Source organism: Lepidochelys kempii, chromosome 10 (assembly GCF_965140265.1).
Source record: "Lepidochelys kempii isolate rLepKem1 chromosome 10, rLepKem1.hap2, whole genome shotgun sequence".
Lineage (NCBI taxonomy): Eukaryota > Metazoa > Chordata > Testudines > Cheloniidae > Lepidochelys > Lepidochelys kempii.
In genome coordinates, this window is record NC_133265.1 from 61,240,849 (window position 1) to 61,253,438 (window position 12,590).

General features: G+C 38.6%; 1 protein-coding gene across 4 annotated transcripts in view; it reads right to left on the reverse strand.

Moving 5' to 3' along the window:
- The window catches only part of UNC13C (unc-13 homolog C), a 427,801-nt gene that overhangs the window by 405,134 nt on the left and 10,077 nt on the right, over nucleotides 1–12,590 (reverse strand). For all 4 annotated transcript variants that reach the window (XM_073303829.1, XM_073303827.1, XM_073303826.1 and 1 more), the window contains exon 2: nucleotides 3,578–6,801. In XM_073303829.1, the coding sequence (XP_073159930.1) occupies nucleotides 3,578–6,536 (2,959 nt within the window). In that variant the 5' untranslated portion in view covers nucleotides 6,537–6,801. The remainder of the gene's footprint in view (nucleotides 1–3,577; nucleotides 6,802–12,590) is intronic.

Here is a 12,590-nt window from a genome sequence, read left to right on the forward strand (position 1 = left end):
CTGTTTGGAGTAATTTGGAGTAATGATACTATTATATTATCTAGTAGTATCTCTGGCTGAGCAACATGCCATCCATCAATCCGTATGGCCATTAAGAAGAGATTGAGAGAATCTTTAAATGGTGTGCTTTATGCGCTGGTGATATAGTAAGGATTCTTTCAAACAGCTGAACTGAGACCAACACTCTTTTATCCATTAATAAGAAATCACAAGCTGATATAAATCACAGTTACAGGGGAAAATAATCAACAAGCTATTCGCAGAAGTAATGCAGCCCTAAATTATTCACGTTTCTTTAAAAAATATGACTGGTTACTGCAAATATAAATGTAATGCCCCAAACTATCCTGCTTAATTAGCTAATTGAATTTTAATGCTCTTTGGCCAGGCAAGCGTCAGCCTCTAAAAAACAAAAGTGGTTTGAAAATTGGCAGCCTGGCAAAGCGCTATAAAGCTTAATATGCTTCTTTGTTTCCTATACTTATTTTAAAATACTTCAATACTTCCATGTAATTTAAACACAAATTGGAGTTCAATGTTTTCTTTCTTTGGGAAAATGGTATTAAAAAGACATCATTCTTCAGATACAGATACAAAGTGCTCTAATAATGCCTTTCCCTTATCTGGGAATAAAATCTTACTGTACCACCATCTTCCTGCTCATTGAAAAATAATGAAAGAAAGAGATTTGGCTGAAACAGTACAGTATGTCACTCAGCAAATAGAAAACACAGAGAAGGAAATTTTAACATAAGTTTGAAAATAAAAAGATCCCAACTGTTACATATATATTGCAAGTTTAAAATCAGGGCTCCTGCAATACTACTGGGTATTCTAGAAACATGTAAATTCAGGGTATATTGTAAGCATGTAGATCCAAGTGAAGCAGCCCATTTAACATAAAATATTACATCAACCATTAAAACCAAGCACAATGGGCAGTTAGGTTTTGTTAGAAAATATGGCCCGGTGCAATAAAGGGCAGGAATTGAGAATTCCTACATCCTAACCACTAACAATGACCAATTATGGGTGCAATCCATGTCCTCCCTTTGTGGGTGGGGAAAGGACAAAACAGTGGAACCATTCAGACATTATTGAACAACAGACATCATGATGCAGAGCCAATCTCTGAGGGGGCTCACTCTGTGCTCACAGGGGTCGTGGACAGGCCAGGGGAGTAGCCTCAATGTCACCAGCTGGTCTGCCAACTACACAGATCTTCTGGTTCCCATGCACTTTCCTCGTGGTGCATGGAATAGACCTGGCCAAAACTACAGCCCAGGGCCTCATATGCCATAACTATGTGAGTGCTCTGTGCCCCACAGTCCTCTATCCAGGGAATAGGATTCGGTGCCCCCATCCCCACACACTGGTGAATAGCCAGGCGAATAGCCAGGTACACAGAACAAAAATTCCATCTCTGTGAGATTTTAACATACCGTCAGTAATGGTTCAAGAATTTACAATAGAAATACCAGATTTCTGATTAAGAGGAAGCCTTCAGTAGATTTATTCTATTTAAATGCCTTCAGTGGACATCCTTTCACTTGCAGGAGTGAGCGAGGGATCACTTTTTCTGCATTTCAGAAAGCTGATCATAGGAGATAAAACACATATCTAACTTTTCATTTGTTTGGGACTATATTCTAAGACCTGGGCTCTGTCTACTAGCAGTGGTCTTTAATATGGGTTTCACTCTATTATATTCTCTATATATAGCTTCCTTAACAATTGCTTTTCTAACCTTTTTCCTGTCCCTATTCAATAATATTTTCTAAGCATCCTGATTAACGACTTTTACTGTCTTTAAGTTTTGGTTGGTAGTAATGAGCCTGGAGAGAAACGAAAATATATGTCAAACTGCTGACCCATTTTCCATAAATACAGAATCTGGTTTCTAGCATAGTATTGAAGAAATGTCTGAAAAATGCCAACCTATGAGAAGTGTTATTATTTAAATCCAACATGAAGTCTAGTTGAATGGTACTTATTTGGCTATGCAACATATTTTCAATTTGACTGCACATTTATTATAAAAATAGTTTTCTAAGTACAAAAGAACTTCATAACATTCAAAGCTTCTGAGGCACTAATTACTACAAAATAAATTTCTTTAGCTGAAGGCACAATTCTTCATCTTTCAAGTGAAAATATCAGATTATATTTTTTCATAGCAACTATTAGCAACTGAGCAAAGATTCAGTTAAGGTGACAATTACCATCTGCTAGTCATAGTAATTATGTAGTCCTAATTAATTGTGAATGTCCAAGTACATGAATAGATTCAAAATATGAAATATTAAGAATGGACTCTCTTCTGTGGATTACTACAGTAATTATAATCATATACCCATTGAAAGGATATTTGAGTATGGAGCCATTAATAAGGAAAATAAAGGTAGTGGACCATATTGTGTCTGCATGTGCAATCTCTGACATAAGCATGATACAAGCCCCATATTTTTCATTTAGAATCATAGAATCATAGAATATCAGGGTTGGAAGGGACCCCAGAAGGTCATCTAGTCCAACCCCCTGCTCGAAGCAGGACCAATTCCCAGTTAAATCATCCCAGCCAGGGCTTTGTCAAGCCTGACCTTAAAAACCTCAAAGGAAGGAGATTCTACCACCTCCCTAGGTAACGCATTCCAGTGTTTCACCACCCTCTTGGTGAAAAAGTTTTTCCTAATATCCAATCTAAACCTCCCCCACTGCAACTTGAGACCATTACTCCTCGTTCTGTCATCTGCTACCATTGAGAACAGTCTAGAGCCATCCTCTTTGGAACCCCCTTTCAGGTAGTTGAAAGCAGCTATCAAATCCCCCCTCATTCTTCTCTTCTGCAGGCTAAACAATCCCAGCTCCCTCAGCCTCTCTTTACACTGAAGATATCACATATACCTTTTCCCCCTTTTAATTATTATCTCAGGACAAACTTCAATGGGCTTGTATTAATTTAACTAAGAACAGAATTCAGACCAATGATTTATATACTAATTAAGGTAGCATAGAAAGTTATGTTGCTCAGAGATCTAACCTACATGGTCATCAAGATGAGCATAAAACCAATCATCTATATGAAAGGTGGCTGGAAAAATACTGTCATATTAGAACACTTTGGGTTGTTCCTAGCTATTCCACTTATAAAGTTGTGTGAAAATGTATTAATTAAAACCAGACTACATAGTCAATTTAACTGAGAGTTTAACCTAATGAAACAATGCTGATTTTTCATCCACTATTCATTTACAATACAAAATTTAAATTGTTTTTAAATCATCTGTGTGGCATATTAAAGCTAACAAAAGCATATTCAAATCAGACTTCCAGAATATAGTCTAAGAATACACTGAATTCAACTGCAAAACTCCCGTTGACTTCAGTAGGGCCAGGATTTCACCCCAAGACTGAAAATATGAATTTTATTAAAGAGTCTAATAACTGTTCCTCCTGAAGTCAATGGGCATTCTGTCATTGAATTCTATGGGAGAAGGATTGGGCCCTATATAGAAAATAAGGGTAATCTTTAATTATGACAGCAAAGTTTGTTTACTAGACAATATTTAATCAGTACCTCCAGCAAGGATCTTCTCTTCCAACTCACTCATTTGCTTCTTGTAGGCTTTTAAAGCAGCGTCTTTAAATGATGGGCGTAGTCTCTTTTTCTTTGCAATTTCAATAGGCATCACTGGGATATTTTGATTTTCATCTCCCCTGACTTCTGTTTCAGCAGCTATATCTTCTGCAGGTTCCAACCCATCTTCGATGGTCAGTTTGTCAAACTGCTGGTCATATTCATCTTCTTGTAGTGTTGCGTATGGCGTTTCATATGAAAACTGTTCAAGTTCATACTCCTGTACCTGTTGATCAGTTCCATTGGTGTTAGTTCTATTTTCTAGTTTAGCAAGAACTTGTTCCATTACTTCTACGTAATCTGTCTCATTCTCACCACCTGGCTCACTTAAATCTTCCTCATCCTCAGCTTTGTAATAACAAGGCTCTGTATAAACATCAGAATCAAGGGTTGTGCTTGATTCATTAGCAGTAGACTGGGATAAAGTCCTAAATCTCCCCATAAAAGATGACCCACTATCATCATATCCACTTAAACTTTGTGTGCTTTTGTTCCAGACCACTTCCAGGGCTGATTTAGCACGCTGAAGTGTAGATCCAAATTTAGGAAAGCTGAATGTCTTGTCAGAAAGGTCTATACTTAGTCGACTATGCCATGATTTAGGAGGTGCTTCCTCCGATTCATCACTTGGTAGTTCACTTTGACTTCTATACATCATGGGCAATCTGTTTTGATTTTGATAAAGGGAATTAGAATTTGTTTCCTGATAATCATCATATTGGCTGATCCACTGACTTTGTGTTTCACTGTCAAGGCCGGGACATGATGGGGAATTACCACCAAGGGTAAAGTCATAGCTTTCAGCATCATCCTGGAGGTCAGAACTTTGGCACTTTCCAAAATCTATCTGTTGGTCTGAAGGGCTGCTCATATCATAAGCAAAAGCTTCTTGTGTGGATGAATCTAGGCCCAAGTCTGTGCCTTGATCCAACTGATTCCAGTCTTTCCATGGTGAAAGATCATCATGTAAGGTGAATTGAGAATCACTATAATGGCTTCTGTCTCCAGATACACACATTACTCCATTGCTTACACCACTGTCAACTGTTTCAGTGTTTTCAGCTTCATTTTGCTCTGGATAAAGCTGCATATCTTGGTTAAAAGTCTGATCTTGAGAGCTACCATACCAGTTGCACGTTTCATCTTGCCTTCTCTGCCAAAGCTCTCGATCTGAGGAAGACAATAGTGAGCTGCCATTCGTTCTACTAAAATACTGATTCTCAGAAAAATCCTCAGAGTAAGACTGACACAATTTTGAAAAATCTGACTCAGAACGGCTAAGTTTGGGAGTTGTAAAATCATTCTGTGAATGCCATACAGGTGGCATATCTGAATAGTAGGTCTTTGATTGCTGATCCACATTGTCAAATTCTGGTGACTGTTCACCATAATTTGTTTTATTTGGAAAGGTGCTGCCACCAACAGTCCTACTAGGGATTCTGGTATTTGGAGACTCCACACTTCCCTTTGTAGTGCTCGCTTTTATCTGAAATGCTGATTTTGATATCTTTGCATAACTATTCCTATTTATATCCGATTCCGGCTCTTTATCACTGTCATCAGGTGATACCCAGTCATGTTTCTTAGTTTTGGGCTCTGGTTTCATATCCATACTTTCATATGTCTGAGAGGAAGGCAGTCCTCTCTCTTTTCTCTCCCTCATGTCATGGGAAAGGATATCTGTAGAAATTCCAATGCCGGTTCCTTTAAGTTTATAAGATTTTTTTAAAATTAAATCTCTCTGTTGTGCTGTTTCAAAGTATACAAGTATGGGTCTAGGCTTTGCATTGGGACAGTCTCTTTGTTGCCCTAATCTATGGGCCAATTCAATTTTAATCATGTTTTGTGCCTCTGAGAACCCCATTCTGTCTATTAAAATTCTGTAAACCACATTTTCAATATTTTCAAACCTGTCTTCAGGCACATTTAAAAACCTAAGACTTGCTTTGTTTCCTGGGTGGCCTATTTGTTTAATGTAGTCGTGAATGTCTCGAGTTTCCCTTCGGGACTGCACAAATCCAGTTCGCAACTGTTCAATTTCACTTTGTACAACTTCTACGCTACTAGAAATTTCATCAATGGATTGTTTCAGAGCATTTACGTGTCCTCTTAATTCAGAAAGTTCTGTTTCAATTTGACTGATTCCCTGAAGTTCTTTAAAGATCATTTCCATAACATCATGCGTTTGACTAATACACCCAGTTGAACTAAAACCTGGTTCAAGGGCATTGGATTTCTGGTGACGACCAGTTCTGTCTAATGACTTGCTTCTTAGGCCCCATGTTTTCTTCCATGTGCTCAGCTCTGAGTCCGATGAGACACACTCTTGGCTCTTTTTCCATTTCCTTAGTTTTCGTAAAGCTCCTAGCTTTAGGGTATGCAAAGTACGTTCACCATCAGAGCTCCCATCTGATGGAGCAAGGCTGCTCAAACTCTTTCTGTTGCGTCTCACAGGCATTGTATGTGATAAATACTCCTTTTTCCTGCTGCTACCCTTTACTTCACTTAATGACTCAGAATATGAACTATCATTTGAAGAGATATCTTGAAATAATTCCTCATTATTATTGTTTGTTACAAAAATACTCTTTTGTAGTCCATTGGCAATAGCAACTCTGTAACTGAATGTTGGAGAAAGTGAAAATTCTTTATTACCTTCCTCTTCTTCAGCTGACAAGTTGCGAGCAGATGAACACTTTGCAATCTTTTTAACGGTGCTTTTCAAAGTATTTGAAAACTTTGGATTCTTTGTCTGTCCGACTTGGGTTAAGTCTTGTTCCTTTTTGCTTTGACAACTCTCTTTCTTTTTTGTACTATTTCCCAATTTCTTTGTAAACATTCCTTTGTAAATCTTATATATGTAAGTTGAGATCAGGCTCTTTAAAAGGGCAGAAACCATGGAGAGCAATTTATATTAACCTTTCCCCACAAAAACTGCAATTTAGGATCCAGAAAAATATTTGTATCTCCAACAGAATCATTAGTGAGTGTACATTTTATCAGCTGCGACTGTAGACAGGCAGGATGTACTCAACATGTAAACTACCAATGTTTTTGTATCATTTGACAGGAAAAAGCACTTGTGTTCATCAGAAACCAAATCCTGAAGGAAGCCTGAATGTGCTGTAAAATCCTGCTCTGTTCCCCATGGCTTCTGGCAGTGTCTAAAAAGGAGGGAATAGTGTTACTATGGCTTTCAAAACAGAATTTATCACTTAATCCATTACATGGCAACACTAAACATTTTTTGAAATCCATGTGACATTTGGCAGTAAGAGAAACCAGCTGGACCGTGTCCATTTTAAAATACAATCAAACTTAATATATTTAATTGTAGTGCCAGCAATGCCATATTAAACAGCATTCTTGCTGTGTGGATCTACAGATTTTTAATGACAATTATTAAATAGTAGGTTCAAGATTATTAAACGATATCTTCACTGCTATATTTCTCATTGGAAAAGTGAGAATATTGCAATACTTTAAATGCTTCATCCTTAGCATTCCATTGGTATGATATCAGTTAATCTGATTAGTTTTCATTTTCAGAAATACAGTAAGACACTTAGAGGGACCAATGTGCCGATATAAATATTCTACAAAGTGTAGAATATACATCAGAATGTTGAATTGTAGATCAATTAAAAGAAACTATTTCAAACTTTCAATTTTAGAATAAATGCCCATTCAAACCAGATTTCAGTGTTTCTCAACCTTTTTGATATCAGGGACCAGCCTGCTGCCTTCCTAAATTTTCTCAGGGAGATCTCAGAGCCGACTGAGAAACACTGAGATATGTCATGCATTACAATTTGTATCACGTATTAATATATATATCTGTTTAATGTCTCAATATTTTGGCTTTTTAAATGCCTGATCCAACTCCTATTGAAGTCAATGGAACCTTTCAGTTAGCTTCCTTGGGAGCTGGATCAGGACCTAAATGCAATTACCAACAACAAAATGCTTGTATTTATTGAATTTTATTTAGGGTTTTTAAGTTAATTAGTCATCCCTATGTGTCAAAAATATTTCTTTAAGGGGCTCAGTGTTTACTTTAGAAGACTGAATTCACTTTACTCATCAAATTGCATAGTTGCCTGATCAGGAGAACCTCCATTGGAGAAGAATGGAGTTATACCACTGCAAATAGCCTCTTCGCTTTGATTAGACTGGCTTAGTTAGAGAACTCTTTAATCAGTAAGTTCAAGTAAGAAATGTTGAGCAAGTGTCATTTGCACAGTTGTTGCCTATATTTTCCATAAGGCAAAGGGCTAGACTGTGCCATTTAGCCACAAACCTTAATACAGGGCAATGCGGCATTACACTGCTCCCTAGGGAGCAATGACGGCTATTCTTCCTTGGGGAAATAGGAGTTCCAAGAGCATTCTATGTTTGCAGAGGCAGTGTACCCATTGCCATAGCCCTCTGGAAGATGCAGCTTACTCAGCTTCACTGGATCAGTGCACAGTAGTGTCAAAGCCCTGTCATTGTCGTCTCCCCACCCACTGTGGGGTGTCGAGGGTCCAATAGGAATGGGAAAGCTCTGGAGCTCCCTGGACAGCAGGGGCACAATTCTGCTTGGCCCATAAATAAGTCACACAAGGAGGAATAAGGGTGAAAGCCCTTTATCCCTCTACAATACCACTGTACAGCCATGTAAGGGCTATCCAGAATCTGCCCCGTCAAAATGTGGTTTACATTCAAACAGGAGTTTTTAAGGAAAGATATTCTTTCCTTGGATCAGAAGCTTCAGAAGACACTGGGCTAAACATACCTGGTATAAATGGGTAAAATTCATTGACATCAATGTGGGCTGTAACTGCTTACTCCAGGGCTCCATTTGGTGTACACTGTTAAAACTATTCTAATTGTCTAACGAGTAATACTACAATGGCAATTAACAGACAATTAAGGTAAAGTTGGCAAACTGGATACATTGCATTGATGGTGAGCACTTTTGGCTGTTGCCAGCTTTTGTGTAGTCTGATGGTAGTTAGAAATCTCCCCCCGCCCCTACCCCCGTCGCCAACTTCATCATCAAAATGTGTCTAAAAGAAGAATTACACAGAACTCTTGCTACATCCACCAAGTTTTTGATTTTACAAATATTGGGCTTCTTTCCCCAAAACACTTACAAGTGGGTTTAAATATGTTCAGCTGAAGTTAGTGGAAATATTCCTGTAAATAAAGTTACCCATGTGTATGTGTTTGGAGAATCAGACCAACAGGAGGTAGACCTGTACTTAGCCAAGGATTCAATTTTATTTTTAAAAAGTCATTATTTCTTAGTTTATAGCCAGTAATTTATAGGTGGTAAACTGAAATCCATTCATATACCTTAGGGACACTGATTGCCAGTTTTGTGAGATACTTAAAATTGCAGAGGAAAAATAATGTAGAGACATTTTTGTTTGCAGAGGAAGTAGAAATACTTCCAGAAGGGCCATCAAAGAGGATTCAGGGGAGAATTTTCATCCTTTTCCAATTGGTGGACTGGGAATTGCTATGGGACTTTAAAAAATGTTGCTATTACTCTTGTTGGGCTTTAATGGGTAAAAATACTGAAAACACATAGAACTGTTACATTTCAACATTTATAGTTCTATTATTTATATGCCTGATTTGGCAAGGCTAACTTACCCGAGTAGGGTCATTGAAGCCAATAGGACTACTCACATTAGTAACACCTTGTAGTCTTGGAGTCATATTTTGTAGATAAAAGAATAAGCAATATTTATACACAAACTTGGGTTGGGTTAGCCCTGAATTGATTCTTGAAAATTAGATGAAATAATTTTTGGTCCTGTCTGCATTCCCTCTGAATACTCTGGACAGTTTAATTAAGTCATCTGTTTAATGTGCAGCAGCAATCAAAAAAGTGATTAAGGACCAAACCCTCCCCTGGCTAGTGCAGTAAGAGGGAACAAAAATGCTGTTTAGTTCTTTCTCTAGGCCAGGGAAGGATTCTATCAGGCAGACTAGGATCACATGCTGGGGAAGTACTTCACAGCTTCTCTGACTGTGGCATGCACACTTGGCTGGTTGGAAGACTAGACAATCCTCCTAGCTCTCAGATCTTTAGAGCGTAGTGTGCAGGTAGTGCTGGATCTGGATTCTCCTGTGCCCTATGGAAGTGTCCTCTCTGCCTCTGCTCAGCAGAAGAGTCTTTCTGTATCATCTTCCGTCCCTCACTCCTACCTACCCTAGTGCAGCAGAGGACAGGATGTACCCACAAGCCTAAGATTTTAAGCTGTCTGATTTTATCATTCTTAGTACAGCCAGCCTAAAGAGTAATATGGAAAATGTCAGATCATCACCATGAAAATTGATGGAACAGTCTTATCCAAAATATTGTCTTATGTTTAAGACACAGAAGAATTAGACTAGGTTCAGAAAAGGGCTGCAAGTGTGGGGCCAAAGATGCCATTTGATTTACTAGTGTGGTGCCACGGGGCTACAAATGAGAGCCATTTGGTCTAAAAGGGAGAAGAGCAAGAGGAAATACGATAGAAGTATAAAATATTCAATGGTATATAAGAGCTTCTATTCCATAATACAAGAATAGGAGTCAATACATTTTAAACTGTTATAAAGAAGTACTCTTTGTATACAGGTATCACTCACCTCTGAAACACATTGCACAATACAATACTCAAAAAAAGGAGTAAGACCCCTATATGAACAAAAATAGCCCATGCTGTTAGGGTAAAAATTAGCTACTAGGACAATCAATCCTCAGACTTCAGGGCTGAAGCTGATCACCAGCTGGGGTTAGGAAGACATTTTCTCTAAATTGTATTGTACACAATCAGGTGCACTTTTCTTTGTCCCTCTTCCCTTCATCTGAAGGTTTCAGCATTAGCTACTGACAGAGACGGGGGGATAGTTAGAATGGAAAGGATAGAACACCTCTGGATTTTTGACTTGTTTGTTCCTGGGGCACCCATTCCTGTATTTTCTAATATCATCAACACACAGTGTGTTACTAGCCTCTGAATGCATGCGTTTTTAAATTGACAGTTTGAGATAATTTCATTTCAATTTCTAAATCTTTCTGAAGATTTAGAAAAAAATCCTTTGGCACAAAAAGGAGGTAAGAAAGCTTGTACACATACAGTGCATATGAATGGTTACCACCTGCCCCATGACTGTGTGCAAGGGGAGAGGAGAAGAGGAGTCTAGGGAATCTCATCGTTCTGTGCAAGCAGCAGGGCACTGCAGAGAGCACAATGCAGTCCATGCACCTTAGGGCTTGGTTTTCTAGTTAGGGGATATGCCCCATCTACTGTCCAACCAGCTACTGCTTGTGTTGCAGTCATGAGCACACTAGCTAGTAGTATACACTGAAGCAGCAAACTGCCCTGCATGGTGCCCAGGCCTGACTAACAGAACTCTGGCTGGCAGCAGCCCTGGAGCAGAAGATGCACAGCAGCCTTGTTTCCTCTCCCAGCTACAGCCATGTCAGGATTTGGCCCAAGTGCAGATAGATTAGGAATCGACAACACTCATCTTCCTCCTCAGTGGCAGCTGCATGTTATTTTACACAAGATGGCATCTTTCTAAAATATGGGCCAGATTTTCAATTGGTGTAAATGAGTGTAGCTATGTTGACTTTTTATTCTCCTAGGCTCTGAACCAAGGGTATTAAAAGTGGGCAATCCTTGGAAGCTACAGGATGCTCAATGAGAACGCGTGCACTTCTCGAGGAGTGCAAATGGCAACAGCTGGAATATCACAAAGTTCTCCTTAAAGCAAAGGCAGTCTAATTCTCACATGTCACTACCAGAGGAAGGAATCATCCTGAAGCCCTTCTTAACAGACGTGTTTGTAAAGGTAGGGAGATCAATTAATAACCTCTTAGCTTCTTCAGTGGATGTTTATAATCATTTTATGAACAAGCCCTCAGAGCTGATTGTGAACTGACTGACTCCTCTGCATACTCCACTCATGGCGTTTTTAGTCTTCTCCTTTAACCAACGATCTTTAATCAGATGTGAGTGTCAGAGATCTATGATGGAATATAGGGTTAACACCAACATATGCATTACATCCAATTCCTATTTGGCTACTAAGGGCACTTTTACCAGCTCAGGCTACAAAACTTCAAGGAATAATGAATCTATCATTGGAATCTGGAATATTATCATCCATTTTAAAACAAGCTTTAGTAACTCCTTCCTTGACAGCCAACGATATGTCTAACTTCCATCCAATGCTTAATTTATGCTTTTTATCAAAGATCCTTGAGAACTTTGTTTATACAGAATTGCAAACTCGTCTAGCTCAAGTTGATTTATTTCACGTCAGGTTGTAGAAAACACCCAAGCAATTTAAAAGCTGCATTGTTAGATGTACAGAGATTTGCTAATTGGAGCTGACATAGGTTCTCTCACATTAGTTTCTTTGGATCTCAGCAGCATTTATCATATACTTACAGGTTAGGGTGGCCAGACAGCAAGTGTGAAAAATCAGGACGGGGGTGGGAGGTAATAGGAGCCTATATAAGAAAAAGCCCCAAATGTCGGGACTGTCCCTATAAAATCAGGACATCTGGTCACCTATTACAGGTTATTGTTCCAGTATCAAGCACTGCTTTTGTTTAAATCATGTTTATCCACATAGAATGGTGATGGTTTCTTTGGGTCTGATCCATTTCATTTTTTTTTTTTTGCAGAGATCGAGTTCATATCTCTTATTTTTTAATCAGTAAGCTATTGCTAGGTTCAGTCAGAAGGATGTAGGTAGGGCAGCACACTTTGGGGGAAGGATATAGGAATAAATGAGTTCTCAGTGATCAGAGTTCTCATTCACTGATCTGTCTGTCCAGATTTGAGTCTTCCATTGAAACATCATGCCAAGTTGGTGTAAAATAAAATAAAAAGATGGTTTACAAGACACTAAGTTATACATCTCACCATGGTATGAAATTGGATCCAAATAAATATTAGTT